The sequence below is a fragment of the Aythya ferina genome (assembly GCF_964211825.1).
Source record: "Aythya ferina genome assembly, chromosome: Z".
Classification (NCBI taxonomy): domain Eukaryota; kingdom Metazoa; phylum Chordata; class Aves; order Anseriformes; family Anatidae; genus Aythya; species Aythya ferina.
The window spans coordinates 25465449-25490608 of record NC_140299.1 but is presented as its reverse complement, the minus strand read 5'-3'; the positions used below and the strand labels follow the sequence as shown (position 1 = coordinate 25490608).

Below are 25160 nucleotides of genomic sequence, written 5' to 3'. Positions count from 1 at the left end.
TTGAATGTTGCGCATACAGCTACAATTGCAATACTCTCGGCCACTGCAGCTTCCAGGCAGGATGTGAAGTGGTTGTTCACGTTATAGGTTGAAAAAATAAAAATAAAATAAAATAAAATAAAATAAAATAAAATAAAATAAAATAAAATAAAATAAAATAAAATACATTGTACTTCTAGAGAAGAGTGTGGGTGCTAGAACATTTCACTCCCTGAGGTGCTGCAGGTGAGGCCCTGGAGTGCCCTAGCAAACCCAGCAGCAGAGTTACGCGAAGGATGAAGACAAGCACACGGCTCTCCGTGCCACAACCATAAGTTTATTTAGCTGAGCACGCCCGGCCCCAGGACCGCCCCATGACCGCTGTCCGCCCGCCGCCCCGACCCCCGGCAGCGCCTCGGCCTCGCCAGGCCTCGCGTAGGCCCAGCCGGCCCCGCCGCGTCGCCTAGCAACCGCCAGCCGGCGCCGGGCGCAGGCGCAGGACCCCGGGAGGCGACGCCGCTTCCCGCCTCCCCTCCTCCCCTTCCGGGCTGGCGCCGCGCTCCCGCCCCGCGGGCCGCTTCTGGCGCTCGGCGGGGACTCTTCTCGCGCAGCGCCGCCGCCGCCGCCGCCGGGCCGGGCTCGCGGGCGCGGGCGGGCCGCGGGCGCAGGCGCGGGCGCGCGCGCGACGCCGCCGTTGGTGCCCCTCGCGCCCGGCCGGGGCGCCATGGCCGGGGCCGGCGGGGCCCGCTCGGTGCCGCGCGGCGGGCGGCGGGCGGCGGGGGGGCGCTGAGGCGGCGGCGGGGGGACGGGGGCCGGGGCTGGGGCCGGGGCTGGGGCTGGGGCTGGGGCATGGCCTCCCCGCCCGGCGGCGAGGCGCGGGGCCTGCGGGAGCGGGTGGCGGCGCTGGAGGCGGAGCTGGGCGCCTGCCGCGGGCAGCTGGAGCGGGCGCAGCGCCGGCTGCGGAGAGCCGAGCGCCTCCACCGCGAGGCGAGGGAGGGCGGCCAGGCGCTGAGGAGACAGGTGGGGAACGGGGCCTGCCCTGCCCTGCCCTTCCCTTCCCTTCCCCACTAAAATAGCTGCAAAGCAGTTAGATTTTGCCAGAATTATAGAAAACTATAGCAGACCTCTAAAATGTGGCTTTGCTGTCCGTAACACGCCGTTTCTCTTCCAGGTGGAAGAGCTCACTAAGGAAATCCACAGCAGGAAGGAGAAGGATACATCTAGCATAGGCGTACAGACAGAGGACTACGCGGCGTGGTCGCAAGCAGGTAGAGAGAGTGGCAATCGCTCATCTAGAGCTGTGATGTTAACTGGTATCTTGCTTGGTGTGGTGTGTGGTTTTTTTTGCTTGTTTGTTTTTATATAAAACACATTTCAAGTCTGTATCCTTAGCAGCATTAAATTTGGTAAGCTAACATTTGCCTTTCAGACCATTTACAGTTTCTTCAAGCCGTGCCTTTTAGAACTGTACAGTAAAAAGTATCACAGACTGTAGCAGAACTTGTGCCACAGTACTCTGATATATAGTTACTTCAGACATTAGACAACTGTATCTTGTTCCAATTTTTAAAGTACATCAAAACAAGATATGACTTTTTCAATAAATGTAGAATAAATTCAGCATGGAGGCATGACCTAATAATGGACTTCGGCTAAACTACTTATATGCATAAATTTGCTATTTAAGACTAAGGATCCTTAAACTGTTTTGTGTAAAATACTGCTTTGCTAATTTATATAACTTCGACTTTTTTTTTTTTTCTTCAGATTATTACTACTATGAAAATTATTATAATCACACTGATACTCAGGACTGTGCACCCGAGCTATCAGTGCAGCACAATCATACAACAGAAGCCACTGAGCAAAACTCTACAGAGGAGTTAAAGGAGGACATTAATGTTCCTGAAAGGGTGGATAGCGCTGGAGTTGCTGAAGGTGGAGAAGAGGAAAATTTCATCCAGAATTCACAGGTTATAGAACTGTTCGGGTTTTTGCTGATTTTCAAGTCAGTAGTCTGTTGATACTATCATTTAAAAGATACACTTTTGGTCTTGATGTCATTTTATGAAATGCTTTTTTTGGTGGTGGTCTCAGAAGGATAGTAGCAGACATTGTTATGCTTTGAAATTAGTTCTTTTTGTAACATTAGTTCTTCGTGTAACATTAGTCATAGGCTTGTCTTTTAAAAGTGTGGACATTCTAAAACATATGTCTGGTATGTGCTGGAAGCACTGAAAGTGTGATTTTTTTAAATCAAAAAAATATGTTTAATATGGCCATGAAGAATTTCACTTTTTTATGGGGTCCTATTTTTTTTCCTCCATCAATAGAAATAGGATACATATAAGGAGAAAAAACTTGTTAGGGTTTTTAATTATTTTTTTTCTACAGTGTTTTTTTTCCCCTGTTATCCAGCCTCTCACTTTTTTTGTGCCTTAGCATCTAGAAATTGAAATGGAACTGAGAGCAGGTACCTATTTTAGGAGCCTATTTTAGTAGTGTACTAAGATATTCACTGTGTATTTCTGATGTGAAACATGTCTGAGAAAAGTCTGGGGGAAAATGAAAGGGACGGGATGGAATGTTGGTCCCATGAAAATCCATGGGAGTATATCAGTAAATGCCAGCTTGATTTTTGTGTCTGTGTCTAATAATCCAGGTAACAGTCCAAGTCCATGGAACACTAATATGTTTTATTTAAAATAGCGCACTGCAAAATGCGAAAGAGCTAAAGAGTTTCTTTTTAGAGGAAAACCAATTTCTTACTTTCTCGTCTTAGGAAACAGAAGGTACATCAGTACCAGAGGGCTCCTTGGCTGAGAGCTTGAGAGCTGCTGCAGAAGCTGCTGTTTCACAGACAGGATTTATTTATGATGAAAATACAGGATTGTATTATGACCATAGCACTGGATTCTACTATAATTCGGTAAGGGTAGTTTTTGGAATCCTTGGCATTTTTCCTCTGCTGCAAAAAGTTAATTAGTAAAAGTTGGTATGAACAGTGAACGAAGATCAAAGCTGACTTGAATGAAAATACTGTAACAGTTAATTTCTGCAATACGTTTTCCTTAACAGAGCTGTTTGCTTCTTGTCCTGTGAGGTGTGTATGTTTGTACATGCATGAATAGATAGGTGTATAGACTGTCACAAATCCGAGTAGAACTCCTCTGCTGAAAATAGGTCTTGTTTGCAGGAATACATTCAACTCAACTTAAAAACAAATGTGCCTGTGGTAAACAAAAGTAGTTGTTTTCAGGTGTGGTTCTGTACTTCATTACTTTTTTAAAGCCTCAAACTATATCAAGAGCAATGATATCACTTGGGGAAGTAGTTAAATATTTGTGTTTGGGGCTACAGAGTCCAGTTTATGATATAATTGCAGAAAAAGAGAGTAAGTAATATCTTCTTGTTCAGGAACTGTTTTCTGTATTACAGGAAATGTTTTTGTGTGGGGTTTACATGGCAAGGCTTTGGTAAGAGGGCAGGGGGACTGTTGGTGTGGCCTCACTGAAAATTTCAGGGACTGCCCTGTGCTGGACACAGACACCTCTACAGTGGCCCCTCCACAGGAAACAGATGAACCTATCAGAGATAGCTGATCTGCCTCTTTGAAATCATGTTTAAGAAAGGGCAAAACTGCACAGTAAAATAAGGCATAGGTGATGGAGAGAGTGTGTAGAAACAACCCTTCAAACACCAACGTCAAAGAAAAAGGGTGAGGAGGATGTGCTCCAAGCACCAGAGCAAGCATGGAAGACCATGCCGGAGCACATACCCACACTGATTCCATGAAGAGTCCCATATGGAAGCAGGTGGATGTTCTCTTCAGGAACTGTGGGCAATGGAGAGCCCACACCAGAGCTGGTTCTGGCAGGAGCTGTGGCCTGTAGGGGACACACTGGCGTAGATGTGTCCTGAAGGACCACACGTTCTGGGAGAGGACCATATTGGGGCAAGGTAGAAGTGTGAGGAAGGAACAGCAGAGAGAAACTGTTATGAACTGACCACAGCCACCATTCCTGATCTCCCAGCTCAACTTGGGCAGGGGGATGTTCAGTAGAGGAGCTGGGAGTGAGGGAGTGAAGTTGACCTAGAGAAAGAAGACATGGGGAGAGGTGTTTTATTTTTTTTCTTTGTTTCTCACCCTCCAACTCTCTTAATTGGTAACAAATTAGTCAAGTCTGTTTTGCCCCGATGATAAATTGGTACATGATCTCTATCTTTACCTCAACCCACAAGGTTTTCATCTTATTTTATCCCCCTGTCCTGTAGAGGTGGGCAAATGAAGAAGCAGCTGGGTTTGGGTCTGCCATCCAGCCAGGGTCAACCCACTACAGATCTTTAGTAGATCTGAGTATTCAGTATGTGTTACTTTTTTAGCTGGGTGTGTTCTGTTGAGCAATGTGTTTGTCAAAGTAATGACAAAGTTGTTCTTAACTTTTCTCATAAAGGAAAATCAACTGTATTATGATCCAACAACTGGAATTTACTATTACTGCGATGTGGAAAGTGGCCGGTACCAGTTTCATTCACGAGTGGATCTACAGTCTTACCAGGCTTCTGGTTCTCAGCACACTAAGGATAAAAAAGGGAAAAAGAAGAGAAAAGAAACGGAGTGGAATACTGCAAATGAGTATAAGGTAACTTCAGAATTGATAGATAGAAATTTGTTTTGTTTTTTCATGATGCAACTTAGAGGTTGTGGTGTTTGGTTTTTGGGGGACATATCCTTATTTTCTGAATGATTCAAGTGTCTTTAAACTATATACAGCAGGTTGATTAGATGTAGCTAATGTTAAAATAATTTTCCCACTGAATAATTAAGGATCAAACTTTAGACTTGGATCCCCTCACTTTCTCAGTGTTGTTTTATTACAGTGCAACTGTGTAGATCTTTAAAGTTGAGTATCAGTGAAGCTCTCTAACAAACACACTGGGATGAATTTGGGTTACTGTGTGGACTCATTTTCCAACTAAATTCAGTATACCTTGATGTCCTGATTTCTGTTGCTTTTTTTTTTTTTTTTTTAATTCATGTGACGAATCCAAAAATGAAGGAAGGTTTTGAAATTATAGAGACACACCACTCTTTCTCTGTGACTATGTATTCCAGAGTTCATTCCACTGATGTTTTAATGCATCTCTACCATCATTTGGGATTGATGAAATGTCCAAAGTTTTAATTCATGGAATATTATGCTCTTTATGGATTTTTTTTTTTTTTGGTCAATACATTTTTGTTGTTCATGGTGTGTAAGTATATCTTAATAAGTGACGACTGTAATCAACTCTTATTTTAAGTTATGAAAAATGTAACTTTATTTGGTTTTCTGGTTGCTAAGAGAACATACAATGTAGTACATAGTGGGTACCTTGAAAAATGTTGGTCACTCCTAGGCACTGTAAGTGCTACTGTCACACACCTATTAAGACACAAGAAGCCTTTGCTTAATGAACACTATTACTGATGTTGAACAAATTCAGATAATACTATTCTACAAATTCATTTATTACTTAAGACTTATTAAATGTATATATTGGTTTGTTGACCAGGCCTCCTTAGTTTGTGTATCTAAAGCTGCTGCTTTAACCATTGCATAATTTAATTGTAGTGGCCTCAGCAAAGCTGATTTGTTGAAATCTGTCGTAATTATGTTAGTGTACAAGTACTCGTAGCTCATCATTACACAACCTCAGTACAGAGTTTAAAAATTTTATATTGGGAGTTACATTACCTGAAAGACTTAAAGATGGAAACTGCTTACAATAAGAACCAGTGAAGATAAGTTAGATGGATAGTGGTAGTCGACTGTGGGTAATGTGAAAACTTCTACTCCTAGAGAGAACTTCACACAGAACATTCTTTCTTTCTTGAAAGCCTGGGGTGGATACTTAGCATCTCTGAGTATAACGATCCTTTAGACTTAGGAAGGTAATGCAGTTGTAGCTAGGAGCGTTACCAGCATCTAAGCTGCAGGCTAGCTGTGTGCAACTAGTGAATTGGCATTCTGACACTCCCAAAAGACATAGCTAATAGAGAATTTTATTCATTCTGTGTCAGGAAAACAACTTAAAAATGAGTCTTTATCATCACGTGCAATTAGTACATCTCTTAAACTTAGTTATGTGTTGAACTTTTACATAATGACCTAAATTTACAAATGTATTAAAAGCTTTGTGGTGTATGTAGGCCTAACCTAGAAAATAATGTAGGCAACTTTGTGGGATCCCATCCCCATTTGCTTCTACCATCAGATTGTACTGCAAATAGCTAGCTGTCTTTAGCTCATATTATGTTTAAAAAAATACCGTTATATAGATGGTCTTGTTAACAAATCTTTTCTTTAAGTTTGCACAGCCACAAGGTAGGAGGTAAACATCCACTTTTTATCCAGTCAGTACATTGTGAGTTAATTTGATTAAGCAACAAGCTAAGCGGCAAAACATTTAAAATAGAAAAATACATTCTGTAGCATGCAGATTTGTACATTTGTGAACACTAAGTCAACGATGATGCCACAGTCCACAAGGACTTTCCTTTTTTTAACTTAAAAATGGAGAATATGAAGCAAAACTTAAAACAATTACTCTGCTTTAACTTTGGAAAAAAGTAAAAAGCCTTTTTGTCAGTCCACTTTTACGTAAATGCAATATTAGGTTTAAAAAACAAAAAATACCTTATTGTCGTATTTTATGTAGTTGAGTTAAAACACCCTATTCTTAGTACGTGGTTCTTACAAGAAATGATTATTTAAAAAAAAATGCATTAATGAAAGATCAAGATTTCTTAGAACAAAAGATCATGGATTTTTCTGTTTTTTTTTTTTTTTTTTTTTTGTTTGTTTGTTTTAAAAAGGAAAAAAAGGAAAAAAAAAGTTTGTTAGCTGCACAGTCTCGTTCATAGGTGTATGTTATTTCTTGGCAATATTGTTGTTGTCCAGTTTTGTCTGGTATTGCTAAAGGCACTAATTAGTTCATAGTAATTATTACACTATTTACATCTAGAAACAAAAACATCTGTTTTTAAGTAGACTCTTGTAGTGTTCTCTGTTGAAATTCTTTCTTCTGCACTTATGCACGTCCTTCTCTACTCTCCATTCCCTCTTACACTCATGAAAAAGTAAAATAAAAGCTATCTCCAAATACTGATGAAATTTGTAAAGTTCCTACAAGTATTTTGAAGATTAAGTATTCCATTATTGCTTTTTCCAGTGGGTTACTTACTATCTTAAACTGTGGGGCTAGCTGGAAAAGTGTCTCTGAACATCATCAGGCTTTTTGTCCAGTGTATGCTTTTTTTTTTTCCTCAATGTTCTGTTTTTTTCCCCACAGCCATTACAAGTGGGAGAACAACTTTTTTTTTTCTTTGCCTGGTCTGTGAGCTGCTAACAGCAATAAATAAAACAGTACCGTAGTCTAGTTCTGGGAATATGTCACAACCCACTTGAACATTATTATTCGTGATTAAGATTAGAAGGTTTCTAGGAATGTGCATATGAGGCTGAAGAAGATATTGAGCAGCGGATATAGAATTTCAAGTATGCAAACACTCGTTAAACTTGCTTTCTTTTTTGATTAAGGGATTAAATATAAGCAAGGTATTGGTAGATACTCAGTTAAAAGTTTTTTATAAAATATATATATTTTTTATAAGAAATAAAAAAAATAGCAACTGCATGTGTAGGCTGTCACAGAAAATATTTCTATATACACAATACTGATAGCTATACAGTTTTTACAAAAACTGTGAGTTCTAATTTACCTAATTCATTTAATCTAAAATTAATCTGTTTCTTAATTTAGAAAGAACTGTAACTGGGTCAAACAGTTAACTTTATGTATCTGGTGGCTGAAGGCTTTTTTTGTTGCAATTCAGTTTGTAGTCACTGTGAGAAATTCCGTATGCTCAGCTATCTTGTATATATACACTATTCAGAAGTAGTACATGGGATGTTTAGCACTACAGAAATGAACGTTCTCCACAAATATCATGAAGAGTGTTCATGAAAAGATGATATAAATCTGAGAATCTAAAAAATAAAATTATTTTAATGATTAAATAAGCCATATCATATTTTTAACAAGCCAAGTTACCAAACAAGAAAATACTAATGAGCTTCTGGTAAAAAGGATGTGCTTATAATAGCACAAAAAAAGGAGATGAGCTCAGAAAGGTTAGTCCCCTGATTTGTGTAAGAACTTTTTGTAAATATTCTTTCTTTCCAGTCACCAAACTTCTTTATTACAAATAGCTTTCTTTCAAACTGCGATCCTAAGCGTGCTTGCTTTTAATAGACAATTGGGATTTGAGAGTACGTAGAATTAGCCTACATGTATATGCAGCTCTCTTAAGAAGGATTGGTGGAATACTCCGGAACTCCAAGGCTTCAGTTCTTGTTTTTGTAGTCACAGGCCAAAAAGTTGAGAAAGAATTACCATAATTGCATCCTTCAAGAGAAGGATCTTTAAGTTAATTTGGAACACTGTAGACTTCCTTACTTTCTTTTACAAAAAAAATCATCACAAGGTGGCATAAATAATAATGTGATCACTGGTCCAATATCTAGTTCAGCTTTTTCATAGAGATTGGAGAATTGACTGTGTGCAGTGGTGACCATGTAGTTTTACTTGCTGGATTGGGACTGTCAGTGATATAGAGCAAAATTTAGGTGCAGTTAGAAGGCTCTCAACTATGACATTTTACAGTTTACTGTTAATTACTGTCCAATAGATAATATCCAGTGTGGCACTCAGAAGTCACTCCTACTATATCCTATTATAGATGCATCCTAGCTCCTTCTGTACAAGAGATAAGGCTTTTGTAGTAGTACTTCCCATAGAACTCTAGAAGCAGTGATTTTTATTTTTTTATCATGTGTAGTTTACTTTTTGCTGATATTCATCCCATCTTTAGGTACGTCAGTTGACAGAAACCATGGCTAATCTGAAGATATCTTCTTTTGGATTGGCAGCTTCTGGTAAAGGTAGAGTAGAGATACCAAACACAGTAGTCTGTGGATGTTCACCTTTAACCTTGATATACTTACTGAAGAAAAAGAAACTAGTAGTTGATGTTTAGCTTATCTATTTTCCTAAAGATTTTTTTTGCAGCTGCTTCATCAAAATCTTTTCATCCAGAAAGTAAAAAAGTAAAATATATGTATTTGAAATACTGTATAAGTAAAACATCTGAAGAAAACTTTGATGGTATTCTAGAATATTTGGGGAAAATACATGTTTGGCATCACTGTATTAACGTGGGCTGTCTTGACTAATCATGCTACGCCTTCTTTAGACAAGGCAAATTCATGCTTGCTGTGTTTCAGAGCTCCCCACTATTGCATAAATTAACTTTTTTATGATATGGGAAGAGCTTTACTCATTTTTATGGCTTTTAATTATTTTCTTGTATTGAAAATGTCAGCATAGTGAAGCTAGAAGACAGTACTTGTGAAATGTTGCTAGTAAGTGAAAGCTTGGTCATCTGAGCAAAAGAACTATTTTAACCTTTTTGGAAACGCTTCATTAGTAAAATATTGGATTTCAGTAGTATTTCAAATTGAGAGATTCAGTGATAAAGATCTGACATTCAGCCCTTTTTATTAGGGTGTTAAGTATCCATGATTCCATTAAATCATCTACTGAGCTTCCGGCAAAACCAAGAAGCAACAGACTACATGGAACTGGAAAATTGTTTGTGCTTATGTTTTGTGTAAAGTAAACAGATTTGGAAAACAAATCAATTAAATGGTATATTTCTTAAAACTTCATGCACACAATAATTTAAGTTCTAATTTGTAGGCATGATCAAGAGTTGCATGAATGTGCATGTAACTCAGGCATAGTACAGAATAAAGGTGAAGTTGTTTGGAAAGAGCAAATGTTTGTCTCACTCTGTCACAATACAACAAAAAGTATATTTAAATGGTTGAAATATTTTGAATTTGTTATTAAAAACACTTCAGTTACTATAATTATTCATATATATAGGCAGGCATTTCTGAAGATCTTTGTATGAGTTGTTTTGTGACCTATGCCTTAGAAAGCAAACCCATCAATTTTTGTCAATATGAACATGATCTGTAGTTCTGAAAAGATCAGTCCTCATGAAATGCATAAAATTGACATGCTTATCTTGAACTATTTCTCCTGTACCTTTTCATTGTCTTTGTTAGGGATACAAAAATAAGAAACAACTCAACCCTGTAGTTAAGGAGCAGTTTTATTACAGCTCAGATTCGTTCCACCTTTCAACTTTACTCCTGAGCAGTGAGAGAGAAAAGCAAGAGATCATATAGTGATACCCAGTAGATACCAAGCTTTCTGCTAAATCACCTGGAGACCGGTTCTGTCCGGCTTAAGACTGTTGGGATTTGTCTACAGAGTATTTAGATATTAGGTAAAGCAACACAAGGAAAAGTATGTGCCTGAGGTCATGGTGTAACAATCGTAACTATAATAAGCATGAACTTGCATACTTTGTGTCACTAGTTTGGGAAGAAGCATTAAGTATCCTGCCATTGAAAAATTAAGTTCATTGCTGGTATTTTTTAAGTCATTAAAAGATGATGCTGCAACTTACTGCAGTTTGCACAGTTGTGCTTTCATATATGCTACTTGTGTTCTGTTAGTACTAGCAGTCATGTATAATGAAGAAGGATTTCTTCAGCAGAAGATCCCCTCAAATCCATTCAGTAGCCCCAGCCGTAATGGTTAGACCTGATCAAGGCAGTAAATGAATTCTAACATTTATATTAGCTCAAATGCAATTATCTTTGCTATTTGTAATAGCTTAAGAGAGTACTTTGTGTCCTAATTAAATATGTAAAAAAAGTCATTACCTCTGACTTTTTTTCATTTCCGCAAATATACTGAGTCATTTTTGACTTGTTTGCTTGAGGCATATAAGATTATAGTTTAGACAGAAGGAGGAGTATATGAAGATTACTCTTCTGTCTGTATTTAATAGCAGAACTATTTATTTATTTGTTTTCTTAAGACCTGATTGTAGTAGTAGTGAAAAAAATACTGAAACTGCTGAGAAAAGCTTAATGATTGTATTGAAAGAGGGTATGTGCATAGCCTTTTGTCGATCTCTACACATTATTAAAAATTCCTGCTTTCAACACATAACAAAGAATATTGTCTATGCTTTAGTAGCCAGGCTTTGAAACAGCACCTTTTTATTTTCTAATTTAGAACATCTGAAGAAATATCAAAAATGAGTCCTCTGGACTCAGTATAGAGCAAGAGCTGAGTGGTTGGAGTGTTAAACTTGGTTTCCAGTGTGTCAGTCATCTGTTGCTTTGCTTCAGTCATGTGTTTTGAGCAGGCAATTTAGTTTCTGTGTTTTAAGAAATAATTTTTAAAATTTCTGTAGCTCATGGTATTATGGGAAGAAATACGTTTAGGATTGCAGAGAATGTCAGCAGACTTGCTGAAGATGCGTTTCACTCCTGCACCCAGATAATTAATAAAAATGTTGGCCATGGCTGGCCCCAGAATTGAGCCCTGGGGAACACAGCTGGCGACTGGCTGCCAGCCAAATGTAGCCCCATTCACTGCAATGCTTTGAGCTCTATCATTGAGCCACCCAGTGGGGCGTTAACCTGTTTATCTTGCTGTTGGACCATTTGTTCATAAGGATGCCGTGCAGGATAGTATCAAAGGCCTTAGTAAAATCCAGAAAGATTACATCTGCTGCCTTCCCTTCATCCAGTATGCGGTGACCTTATCACAGAAGGAGATCAGATTACTAAGGCAGGACTTTCCCTTGATGAACCGTCACTGTGTCAGATAATAGCTTTGTTCTTTAGCTGCCTTTCAGCATCCCCCATGATAAGCTTCTCCATAACTTTTGCAAGGACTGAGGTTAGACTAATATGTCTGTAGATTCCCAGGTCTTCTCTCAGGCCCTTTCAGTAGATGGGTGTACTGGTGGCTGGCTTCCAGTCAGCAGGGATCTCCCCAGGCTCCCATAACCTTTGATAAATTGTTGAGAGGGGTCACACGGTAACGTCTGATAATTCCTTTGGCATTTTGGGATGAACCCTATCAGGCCCCAACAACTTATGAACATTGAGCTGATACAACTGTTCTTTACAATCTCCATGACCACTGAAAGCAACTCACTGCTTTCCTAGTCCTGGTCCTCAAGTCTGAGAACCAGGCAGCACATATCTATCAGTACTATTAAATATTAATGCAAGAAAGGCATTAAATGCCTCCACGTTTTCCTTATCTGTACTTGTTATGTTATCCATTTCAGGTACCAGTCCAGTGTTTTCCTTTGTCTTCCTCTTGTTTTGACATACTTGAAAATGCGCTTTTTGTTGTCTGACACCACAGTGTGGCTACTGTCAACTAAAGTTGAGCTTTGACCTTTCTTGTTTTCTGCCTGTGAATGCAAACTGCAGCTCCGTACTCTCCCTGTGAAGCCAGACTTGGCTTCTAGAAGTCTTGGATTTTATGCCCTAGTTACAGGAGTCATTCCCTGTTCAGCCCAGATGGTTTTCTATTCCACTCAACTTCACTTGCAGCACAGTGGTATTCCTGCTCCTAAGCTCTTAAAAAGTGTTTCTTGAAAAGTGACTAAGTCTTGTGAAATCCTGAACCCTCTGGAGCACATTTTCAGGGGACACTGCTAACTAGCTCTCTGAAAAGCTTAAAGTCTGCTCTCTTAAAGTCCAGGATGGCAATTCTGCTAGCCTTTTTTCTCCTTACACCAAAAATTTTGAACTCAGCTATTTCAAGATCTCTGTGGCCAAGACAGCCACCTACCATCACCTCTCCCACAACGCCTTTCCAGTTCTCAAGGAACGGATCTGGGAGGGCACCTTTCTTAGTTGGCTCACACAGTACTTGTTACAGAAAGTTATCTTCAACATGCTTTTATGATATTTCTAGTTTATGTCTGAGAAGTTAGAATTTCCCTCAAGGGCAACTGATCCTAAGATTTCCCCTGATTTCCTATAAAATTTGCCATCCTTTCCAGCATCCTGGGTGAGCAGTTGATGGTGGACACCTCACTTACCTATTTTATCTGTCCCTTTAATCCTTACCCAGAAGCTCTTTACCACGCTATCCCTAACAGCAAGGGTTGTACAGTCTAACCTCTCCGTTACCTGTAGTGCAACACCTCGTCTGCCCTGACTGTCAGTCAGGAGGCTCATCCCACCAAGTCTCATTAACTAGTGAAAGCAGCTATGGGAAAGGAACGAAGCTTAGAGTTCGTATTTTGTTCCTCCTGCTGCGTGAACTGATATACAAACATTTCAGATGTGCTTCTGAGCCTGTAGCACTCCCTGGAGCAGCATACATGCTCCCATTAGCCTTGCCACCTTCAGACGGTGCCATACCATTTCTTGGCTTAAGTTCAGGGTACCTAACAGTATCCCTCTCCCCCATCAATCCCTGTTTAAAGCCCTATCAACAGGTTATATATGGCCTGTCTGTAACAGCCCATTAACAAATGAGTGATGTGTATGAACTGTACAAATCTTATTTTTGGCCAGATTACTACATCACTGAAAATAAGTAACATAGCGGCCTTGCAGTCCCATTCGTTTCTAGATACTGCATTTACAGGACACAAGGAGGAGGGCAAGTGTGAACTTGTAATCATTCAGGTAAAACATGAGGTCATTTAATACTTGTTGATTATTCCTAAGAATCTTCTGTCTTACTGGAACTGTCTCAACAATGTTCTCTAAAGTCCTATCCAATAGCTTGACCACTGAGCAGAGGGAAGTTCTTGTGTTTTTCTTATAATTGCACTACTGATGAGTTTTTACAGTTTTGGTCAAATTTACATTTTCTCTTGGTAAAGTGGAAGTGTTTTAATTTCCATGGTATTAGCGTTCGTATTAGTTTGTGTACCCTGAAACGTAAAATGCTCTGTGCGAAAACTTGCTGAAAAGAAGTAAAAATGTTTACTTTACCCACTGCATTGCAAATTTTTACATTCTTTAAGGCAATTGAATGCATTTATTCTGAATCTGAAAAGGCAAATAATTCACCAATAAAATCTGATATGTTTTTCATTTCTCTTTTAAAGCCATTTGTTTTCATTGTACTTTTTTAAGTTGGTCATCGGGGTTACTACATTGAGAATTACATTTTCAAGGTACTCTGGCAAAATTGATGTAACATTTTAGAGATTTTTCCGTTCAAAAAATTTTGATGGTCTGTTTTCTGCTTGTGAAATCAAGTGACAGTGGAAAAACCTGCAGTAATCTGGTTCGTATGATACGCAATGGAGAAGTTTGTTGCAGTAGGAAATGGATTTTCAGTAGAATGTCATCCACGTAGCATATATTAAAACTCTCTTACAAGTTCTCTACAGTATCTTGATGAAAGCCTTTGTTAAAGCTTCGTTTTTTAAAAGAGGAAGAGCAGGTCATTAGGGAAGCATGGGTGGGAATTCCAGATATTTGGGACCATTCTGGAATAAAACAAGAAGACAGAAACAGGAGGAAGATACGATGAAGATCAATTAAAGAACTTTAAAACAAGTTGCAAGAATTTTGTAAGAGAGGGAGAAGAGTCGTGAAAGCAAAACTGGAAAATAATCGAGATGGTGTTTTGTAAGTTTGAAAGTAAGGACAAGAATTTTAATTTTTTGAGAGAGAAGTGCAAAGAGTAATTGAAGGTTAGAAGACAAGTGTAGTCACACCTTCCCAAGTAGGAAATTATTTTAGTCATATCTAACAGAATGTGAAAATTTTTCTACTGAAATGTTGACTGCATGCAGAAAACTCTGGAACTGTAAGCATTTCTTAATAGTTGTAAATTAATTCCCAGTGAAGAATTTAATTCCAAGCTTATAATATACTTTAGAATAACTTGATCTATAAAGAATATAATTTTCCTCAAGTGTGGTTTCTGTAACTCCTCTCCAGGATTTGGACGCAGAAGAGCAGAAATCATCTAACAGTCTGAACTGTTTTTCCACTACTGAGCAAGTAAGTTCTACTGAAGAAGAAGAGTCTCCTAATGCAAGAAAGAAGACTAAAATGGACACAAAAATACGAACCAGTCTAACAGCCAAAGAATCGTTTTCCACAGACAGTATAAATTCACATTCACACAAAAGTACACCAGATACTGCAGCATACACAGATGACAGTAAAATAGTAGACACAGAAAGTGAGCCAGAAGAAGGTGAAATTACGGATACTGAACATGAAGTCTACAGCAGTGAAGATGAAGTAACAAGTGAAGAAACCAGTGATTCAGAAGACTCAGAAAATGAAGGTGAATTGTACCTTTTATGTATGATATTACCGTATTTTTCCAAGAACCCATTAAGAAAAAAATACAGAACAGTTTGGATAATTAAAAAATAAATAAAAGCATCTTACTTGAGATCCTTGAGTTTAAAAGTGCTGTATGTTAGTTGTATGTTTCTTTCTTTTCCTTTGCCCTGTAGTTGGAACTAAGTAGTGATGTTTCCCTAAAAACTGTTAGGGGTATAATTTTATGGGCTCATGGAAATTTCAGTGGTAGAATAAATGTTTTTACATTAGGAAAGTGTCATGAGAAAAAGTTTCCTGACTTTTAAAATAAAGATTCTAGTACAAATCTCACAGAAATTCTGTTGATTAGCTAATATATAGTATTTCATAGAATTATCTAGGCTGGAAAAGACCTTCAAGACCAAGTCAAGCTGTCAGTCTGTGCTACCATGTCCCATAACTAAATTCTGTTCCTGATGCTGTTCATAAACAATCATGTATAATTCAGTGTAAGATTAAATCCATTGTGGTGAAAAGGGTTACTCAGTAGTATTTGAAATCATATCTTGTATTCATTCCAGTGCAACATGTGAGAAGTTGGGATAGAGAGGAAACATGTATGCTCTTCTGTATCAAAGAAAGTGTTGTCTAAAGTTCTTAAGACCTCCTCAAGAATTTAATAGTCTCTTGAAAAAAAAATGGTGAAAAAGTTAATGCAAACAAAAAAACTGGTGCAACGTACCTGCAAAGGATATCCTAAATCACAAAATGAAATACAAACTATAGTAGTTAGGAGTCTGTACTGCAGCCTGGACCATGCTCACAGTTTGTTTCTTCTGCTTTCATTCTTTTACTTACTCAGCTACCCTGATTATGATCAATTAATGCCAGTTGAAATGCCTGAATGCCTAATACTAGCAAGCATATAAACTCCCCAGTAATTCCAGAGTAATAAAAATGAGATTTTTCTGTCCTCCTACCTTTTGAGCAAGTGTCTTCCCATCTTGCCCATGTATTCCTACCTGAAACTGTCGGAGACTGTTGATCCAAATGGATATTCAAGACAGAATTCGTACAGCTGTTGGAATATTAACAGTACTAATGCAAAAGAGAAAATATATACATCTGTATGCTCATGTATTATGTCTTATCTGTGTTGATGTTTTGTGCTAATAAGAGTAAAAATTAATCACAGTATGTTTGACAGAAATTATCAAATACAAAGTTTTAAGTGCATAGGGTTTGTCATGTGGCCTTTTCTCAAAGTAAAGGAGTATTCAGTCAGTCACTCTAATCAGTTTTGACTAGTAGTCCATGCAATTATAGAATGTTAGTAAATTCCATGAATTTATTTATATGTTATTTCTGTAAAGAACCACCTGTGTACATGTAAGCAATGGGAATTAGTGAAGTATTTTTTGATTGATAGTTTAGTGTGGAGCTGCAAAACCTTTGAAACGGTAATTTCATCAAAGTTTTCTCTCAGATGTGTTTATATTTCTTTTTCTGAATGTTGCATACAATTCAGCTAGATAATTGCAGAATGTATATCAGTTATTTGAAAAATATGAAATACAGGAGTAAAACTATAACTTCCTGTTTGTAACTTTTTTCTTTTTTTTTTCTTTATAGATGAAGAAAAGATTTGGCCTCCTTGTATCAGAGTCATTGTAATAAGATCACCAGTTCTACAGACTGGATCACTTTATATTATCACAGCTGTGAAACCTGCTACCATTGGAAGGTAAAACCAAATGGAATTTGTTACCTGTATCTGAAACTAAGATAACTCATTCAGAAATTCAGGATCACCAGAAAGTATATATTGTGCTTCTCATGCAAATTCCAGTAAGGTTGATTCACCACTTTGAAATAGTAAGTTACGATTTTTGCTACCCTATATGCATTCTTTCAGTTCCGATATTAAAAGTAAAATAAAACTCTGGTTTGTTCATTGTGGATGATGAATGAATGCTTTCTTACTGAAATCTCCACCCCCTCTTCAGCTGCTTTTAACTGATGCCGATACGTGTTCTGATTTGTTCTTACAGCTGGAGTGTTTCAGGTACATTTATGTGAAGTTAAGCAGTTGAAAATTCTCCATGTAATTTTCATATAGGTTCCTGTAATAGCTGCATTGTTTCTTCATCCCCTAGTAGAAGAACTAATATATAAATTCATTCCTCTTCCCTCCTACTGCAGTATTTTTGATAGTAAATCTGAGTCAATGACTCCTTAATTGCTTGTATTACCTACCTAATGCTACCAAGAACTCAGTCTTGGCATTGAAGACTGATGCCAAGATGCACTGAAGTGCTTGAAAGATGCAGAGTTCCCGACTGTTATTTACAGGCCTTGGATTTGATGAAAAGTTCAGATAGAAATACCAGCTTTATATATAAAAATTTAAATATAAACATTTAAAAATACAGCTTTACTGTATGTTCACTGCCTAATTTATAAGATGAAAGCACATGAGGCAAGTCTCCACATTGTGTATACTGTAACGTACTACTTCTGTGTCTGTAAAGGTCCAAGATATTGCAGAAGGGAAACACAGTATTATGGCTCAGCTGAAATACATTTTGAAAGCCATTATTAAAACTATTTCTAGTTTCTCATGATTTTATGTATCAACTTTCCTTTTCAGAGAAAAAGATGTTGGACACACACTTCAGATCCCTGAAGTTGGAGTCAGTAAGGTAACTCTTATTTCTGTTTGCTACAAGGGAGATAGATCTTTGTATGGATGAGGATTTAGATTTCATAGCTTTAAATATTGCCAAATGTTAATTTTTTTTAATGACCTTTCAGAATGAGATGTGCTTTTAGCCACTTCTACAAAGTTAGAAAAAAGAAAGCATACAATATTTTAATGAATTGGAATATAATGTAAACACAGTGTGATTTCTAAGTCTAGAAAAGCTAAAGTGTGTTGTTTTTGTTTTTGTTTTTAATTGCAGTTTTAATAGTCCATGGTTCAATCCACAGCAAATAATTATTATCTTAAATTTCTTAGTTATTGAACTTGAGGAAAATGAATGGTTGGCATTAGGTATCGATTGTATGGTAAAATATCAATGTCAACTAGTTAGAACTTTGTTGTAAAAAAAAAAAAAAAAATCCAGTCCTTATAGCTGAGCTTAGAAGCTTAGGTTGTGTTTTATTTTTCTGTAAGTTAGTTGTATGAATGTGGAAGTTATGCAGAGAGAGTTCAAAAATATAAAAATATTTTAGTGACAGATGGATTTTTTTTGTAGTTAAGAGAGATTAAAGGTAAATTATATGTTCAGTTTTCCTAACTACTTCGACATAGACCATAAATACAGCACTCTAAATTGAAGAAAATGTAAATTGACAGATATGTCATCTAAACAAAAAAAGGTGATAAAAGCATCTGCAAATGCAAGTGTGTGAAATAAGCTTTACTATGTCTGTTCCAGATGATAGCTCTGATTAATCAGCCTTTTAACATATTTTATACTGAACAATTTCTAGACAAATTTTTTTCCTGCTATTAATGGTATTTTCAGGCATGTATTTGAAGTTGGTGTTATAAAGCAGCAAAAGTTTGTTTTTTTTTTTAATTTTTCTGCAATAGTATCATTTACTTTGCTTCTTTGTATGGCTAACAATATCTACCAGTACTTCATGGGTACCTGAGTTGCTTTTAAATATGTTTCATTGAAATAACTGATCGTCTACATAAATTATTTCACTTTGCAGATAAGGAAGCAGAGGCATGAAGATAAATGGCATATATGTAGAAACAAAAAGTTACTACCAGTTTATTTATCTTGAAACTTAAAACTGATAGTTGTGGATCACTGTCTTTCACTTATTTTAAGGGTAAAGTGAGATTTAAAGAAATAGCACCCTGCAGTTTTGCAGATTTAGCATCTTTAGAAGAAGTTTCTGTTCATCCTGCTCAGTAAAACAGAGGTAGAATTAAAAGCATTAGCAAATAACCCAGTCAATCTTTCCACCATTACAGGAACATTCCCATTGTAAATTTATGCTAACCAGTCTACAAAATACAGTTTTGTTGTTGTTTTGTTTTGTTTTTGTTTTTGTAGACTATTCTTGCTTAAAGACAATAAGGTATTTGGTTTCAAATGAGCACTTTCTTCCCATGATGATTATTGTGTTTTTTTTTTTCACTACTGCAACAAAAAAAAGATCTTTGCTTGTCAAATTTGAAACTCACTTTTTTAGATTTGTTTTTTATTGGGAATCTTAGTTGGTTGCAGAACTTGATACTTTAGTTTGCTTAGTGGCCATTTTTGGAGGTAATGTGTGGGTTTGTAAATTGGCTGCTGTATTTCCAAGACTACGGATTTGTTTTCTCTGTTCTGTGTGGACTCGGGACCGTTACCTATATGGAGTTGCAATAGATTTAAAAAATTGGTTTGTTATTATCAAAATCAAAGCAGATATAAAGAACAATAAATAATGGATAGGGATTGTGTCCTGGGCATTAAGGTGCAAGTGAAAGTGAATTACATGAAATTTACAAAAACATGGCACTTTAAGTTATTTCAAATATGAAAGACCAAGTAATCTGAAGCTGTAGAGATTCAGATTTTTTATTAATTGCATTTCTTTAAGTATCTTTTTTGATGCTTTCCAGAAAGGGGAAATTTGAGATTGCTGTAACATACCTTCCAAGGCAAAAATACCATGTATTTATAAGAACGGCTAAAAATGCTTTATTACTAGATCCTGCAATCCTTTAAGTAAAGTATACTTTCTATATTGAAAGTACATATATGTTTTCAGTGCTGGATCAGTTTATGGTAAAAATAGTTATATTTTTACTGGTACACTTTATCTGATGTTGTTGCAGTCCATTCGTTTACATTTCAAATATATAGAATCATAAAGCATGGAATATTCTATTAACCAAACCCATTCAGTTAAGTCGCCAAAATAAATTCTGAAATCTTACTTTAAAACAGCGTGTAAATTGTGAAGTACATGCTTAATGAGAATATTTCACTTAGTCTTCTCTTTATCAGTTCCATGCAGAAGTATATTTTGACCATGATTTGCAAAATTACGTTCTTGTGGATCAAGGCAGTCAGAATGGGACAGTCGTTAATGGAAATCAGATTCTTCAGGTAAGTATTTGCTGTAGTGTTGCAGAAAACTGTAGTCATTTTAAAATATGGTATGGCAAATCACTAGCAATGTCATTGTATGGCTTTTCTCATACAGTAATTCCTTCCTTGATTCCCTTCGGTTTTCAGGGCCACTTGTAATATTTCATGTTTGTTTTATATAATGAATTAGGAAAAATCCACTACAATTTACAGTTGCTAGAGTGAAATACATCCCATGGTTTAAATATTTGTCTGTATTTGAAAGATGAAGCTGAATCATTAGATTATGAGCAGCATTCACAAAATAGATTTGGTGTCCTACTTTAGGAACTAATAACCATGGCTGACAAAACTTTCTTTTGCTATAGCCGAAAACAAAATGTGATCCCTATATCTTGGAGCATGGTGATGAAGTGAAGATTGGTGAAACTGTACTTTCTTTTCATATACATCCTGGCAGTGATACTTGTGATGGATGTGAACCAGGTCAAGTCAGAGCACATCTTCGCCTGGATAGGAAAAAGGAATCCTCTGGTTAGTTGTGTTATCACTGGATATATTTTTTTTTATTATTGGTCCTTACTTTATAAACTTCTTAATCACTTCAGATAGTTTTCTTATAATTTCCTTTCTCAAAACAATAGTTTTACAGCACAAGGCACTGCATTTTCTTCTTGGTATGTATGGCTATGTATAAAAATGTTAGAACAAAATTATTTTGTGTTTGGAAAAAAAAATACATTATTACTTAGAAATTCAATCTTGTGTTCTTCCTTTTAGTTTGCCCGGCACTTAGCAAAGAAGAGAGAGAGTTAGTCAGAAGAAAAGCGTTAAAACAGATACGGGTAAAATATGGCCTACAGGTGAGTTCATTGTAGAAATTAAGAGTTTGAAGGTCTACATCTGCTCTGTGATTCCTGTTTTAAGCCATAAATGTCTGAACAAGGGAAGCTTTTAGAGTCTTGAGTGGAGTCTTGAGTGGTGGTTTAACTCAAGCTTGTCTTTTGTACACTAAATCTTTATAAATTTCTAAGGATGATAACAGGGCTTGAAAGTTCTCTTAGAATTTTCAAAAAAGATAAACAGTTCTAATATGTACAAGATTCCTTATACCACTGAGGTTAACACTTCTTAAATCATTGCTATCCTTACTTCTGAAAGTTAGGTATGCACTGAATTGCAGTGCACTCTTTTATTTTGAAAGGGGAAAATAATGAGCAACTTAGAAAATGATGAAAGGAAGAGAGAAACTTAAAGTTTTTTGTTAAAGTCTGGTTTATGATATAAAAATGCCAACATGAATATATGACAATATTAGAGATTATTCTAACTATGGAGTTGCATCTAGCATTTGTAGTAAGTGTTCATGTGGAAAACAGGACACCATCATTTCACTTGAATTCTTCACCCACTGAAATAACATCAATGTAGAATCTATACAAGTAGAACTTTAATCTATTTTGAAGAACTAGTTCTTGAGAAACAGGTTATGTGTTGTAACAAAAAGTCAGTTAAATGATATTTCTAGTGGCTTGTCCACATGGTTTTGTGTTTAACGCGGAGAAATTGATTCTTAGTACAAAAAGAAGATTCAAGAGAATCTGCTATTTTACAGACTCCATGAAATTATTTACTTTTGAAAGAGAACTATACATTTTCTGTTTTAAGAGTAAAAATTAATAGTAAGACTTAATATAGGAATGAAGTAGGATGAAGCTGCTTTACTTTTGGAAGCAGAATAAAGAATTTAAAAACCATTTGTCTTGATGGAATTTAATCTGTTTGTAAAGAATACAGAGTATGAAGACAACAAAGCAGTGAACAACCCAAAGTACAAAGACAGAGCAGGAAAACGCAGAGAGACCATTGGCAGTGAAGGAACTTTCCAGAGAGATGATACTCCAGCTTCGGTCCATATGTAAGTGTTTGGGGGGAAAAAAGTCCTCTGTGTCCTTCTTTATGGAATCTTACAAAACAGTGATACAGTTAAGTATCAATCAGTTACTAGGATACGTTTTGTTAGAATACTAATTATCTGTATACAGTGTGTTATGAGAACTACAAAACAATTGTTCTCACTTCCCAGTTCATACGCTATTATTTTCTCTATTATTTTCTCTCGTACAGAGTTTATCTTTGCAGTAGGATGTTTAGATCACTTTCTTGCCATCTTAGTACATCTGGTCAGTTCCTTGATTTTCCATTGACACTTTCAACAGCTTGTTTCTATTTTTTTCTGTCCAGTCCCAACAATAGTAAAAAAAAAAAAATTCACCCACATCATTTCTTTCAACTGTCAATATCCAGCCTATCATAGGATGTGCATGTACACTGTTAAATGACACTTATGTTAAATTTCCTCTTGAATTATTCCTTTGCTTCTTTAGTTTTTTTTCTGTTTGTTTGTTTGAAACATGACCTTTTAGGTGCCTATAAGTTAGTAAAAGGAAATGTGAAACAATGACATGAGATTCCAATGTGTGTTGGAATGCTTTAGTGGTGAGGTAGTGATACTTCTCATTAGTGCAGTTGATTCCCATTCATCTGTGCTGTATCTTTTAACTCCTAAAAGTCAGCAAGTAGTTCAGAGGGAGTTTTAAGAAAGTTGATGTTGATCAGAGTCTTAGGATAGCTTTGGTAACCAAAGATATTTATGGGAAAATAAATGTAGAATCACAGAATCATCAGGGTTGGGAAAGACCTACATGATCAAGTCCAGCCATCAGCCTGACCTACCTAAGACCTTTCACTAAACCACGTCCCTTAATGCCATGTCTGCACATCACTTAAATACCTTCAGGGAAGGGGACTCCACCACTTCCTGAGCAGCCTGTTCCAATGCTTGACCACCCTCTGTGCAAATAAATTCTTCCTAAGGTCCAATCTAAACCTACCTGGTGCAACTTGAGACCATTTCCTCATGTCCTGTCATGTGTCACCTGAAAAAAGAGACCAGTACCCTCCTCTATGCAACATCCTTTCAGGTAGCTGTAGAGAGAAATGAGTTGTCCCCTCAGCATCCTTTTCTCCAGACTAAACAACCCGAATTTCTTCACTAGCTCCATTGTTCTCCTCTGCACACATTTCAGCAACTCAATATCCTTTATGTGGTCAGGGGCCCAGCACTGAATGCAATATTCAAAAACTTGAGAAAGTTGGCACTATGGCCTTTGAGGTAGCTCTTAGAAGTAGGAACAACACAGTGGTTGGATTTGGGTTTCCAGAGTTGCATATGCATGCATGCTTCTGTCCTTGAATATTTGATTAGCATTTGTTTTGTATTAACTCTTGTTTATGAATTATCTTAAAATTTCTTTAAGTGAAATCAGTGACAGCAACAAAGGACACAAAATGTTGGAGAAAATGGGATGGAAAAAAGGGGAAGGCCTGGGCAAGGATGGTGGTGGCATGAAGGACCCGGTAAGTCTGTCTGGTTTGCACTTGGAGGACAAAGAATTAGAAGTGCATTTGCAATTGGAAATGTCTAATGATAAGCCATGATTCACTGGAAACATTTCAAAGTTCAGTGTGGGAGGGAATAATCTTAATAGGACTGATCACAAATCAATTTTACCTTTATCAGTGAAGTATTCTGAAACTTTACTATGATTTAATCACATTAGTGGAAAATGACAGTGAGGTGGTTTTCAAGAAACTAAACAAAGGAAGAGAGACATTGGATTAATAATTTTGTGTTTTTATACAAAGACTGTCGGAAGAAAGAAATTAATTTGTGTGAATTCAAGATGGGCATATGATGTAATCCTTCACTTTCACCAAGACAGCTGTAGCACAAAATTCAACCTACATACCAAGCCATGAGAAAGGAAAAACTGGCAAGTCACAAATCTTTGTATTAGAGATGCCAATTCAAAACCTTGGCAAAACTTTAAATGTTCATGTATGATCTAGGTATAGAAGAGCTGTAATCAGAAGTGCTTGGGGAAGAGGGGGAATAGTATTATAAAATATTAAGTGTTTAGAATACCTAACCTGCAATTACAGTACTGTTTGGTGTATTTGACAGATCCACCTTCAGTTACATAAGCTGAATGCAGGTTTGGGTACAAGCAGACCGGCCTCAATTGAAGATGTTCAGATCATCCAGAGCAAGAATAAAAAGAATTGGGATAAAGCAAGAGAAAGGTTTGCTGAAAACTTCCAAGAACCTAAATCACAGAAGGATACACCTAAGATTACGCCTTGGGTTAGAGGGACCGCAGACTGAAATAATGTGGTTCCACAGCAGGGTAATTCCTGTGTGTAAATAGTTGGAAGAGAATTTATTTTTATTCTTTTTCTTTTGCTAAAGCAGAGGTTTGGTGATATGTAAAATACAGTTGTGGAAACAATTATGCTAGATTAACTCTAGTATGTTAATTGGTTTTCTGTAGTCTTCATGCTTTTATAAAAACATTTTTAATAGGAAATGAAAGAAACCTAGGGGATATTCAACTTTAAATACTTGAATGTGATTCTCATCATGAGCAGGAAGTTTCTTCAGTTTTGTTTTTAACACAGAAGTTCATGAAAAACCAAAACACGTTAGATTTGATAACCTTAACTTTTGAACAGCAGTTTAAAAGCAAGCTGAAACAAACACCCCACACCCCCAAAAGAACAGAACATTGTATTGCCTTTTCCTTTCTTGTATGTTTATTCATGATTGCCATGAAATGCTCAGCAAGAGGTACATGATTCTTAAATTCATACACTTCATTACCAGTCACGTCTCAGCTTACCTTCAGTAGAAAACAAAAATTGTTTTTAATGATCCATCAGTACTGTTAAAAATAATGTGCTCCATGAAATAAACTACCAGCATTGGTGAAGAAAACAA

General features: G+C 36.9%; 1 protein-coding gene across 2 annotated transcripts; it reads left to right on the top strand.

Moving 5' to 3' along the window:
* The first annotated feature begins 813 nt into the window (after positions 1 to 813).
* Positions 814 to 25160, top strand: AGGF1 (angiogenic factor with G-patch and FHA domains 1). 2 transcript variants are annotated; one of them, XM_084503562.1, is made up of 14 exons: positions 814 to 999; positions 1151 to 1247; positions 1747 to 1952; positions 2762 to 2908; positions 4434 to 4622; positions 14883 to 15237; positions 16851 to 16962; positions 17869 to 17920; positions 20237 to 20338; positions 20689 to 20854; positions 21101 to 21183; positions 22111 to 22238; positions 23641 to 23740; positions 24348 to 25160. In XM_084503562.1, exons 1-14 carry the CDS (start codon positions 829 to 831, stop codon positions 24546 to 24548), a joined length of 2109 nt encoding a protein of 702 aa, XP_084359688.1. In that variant the 5' UTR covers positions 814 to 828; the 3' UTR covers positions 24549 to 25160. The 2 variants fall into 2 exon arrangements, with proteins under 2 accessions (XP_084359688.1, XP_084359689.1); XM_084503563.1 differs by lacking the exon at positions 14883 to 15237 and adding an exon at positions 8897 to 8966.

Excerpts from the sequence above, each read along its gene's own strand:
- AGGF1 (XM_084503562.1), top strand. The coding sequence starts at position 829 with ATGGCCTCCCCGCCCGGCGGCGAGGCGCGGGGCCTGCGGGAGCGGGTG. Across the intron at positions 21,184-22,110 it reads GGGTAAAATATGGCCTACAG|AATACAGAGTATGAAGACAA; the intron begins GTGAGTTCATTG and ends CTGTTTGTAAAG. Across the intron at positions 22,239-23,640 it reads ACTCCAGCTTCGGTCCATAT|TGAAATCAGTGACAGCAACA; the intron begins GTAAGTGTTTGG and ends AATTTCTTTAAG.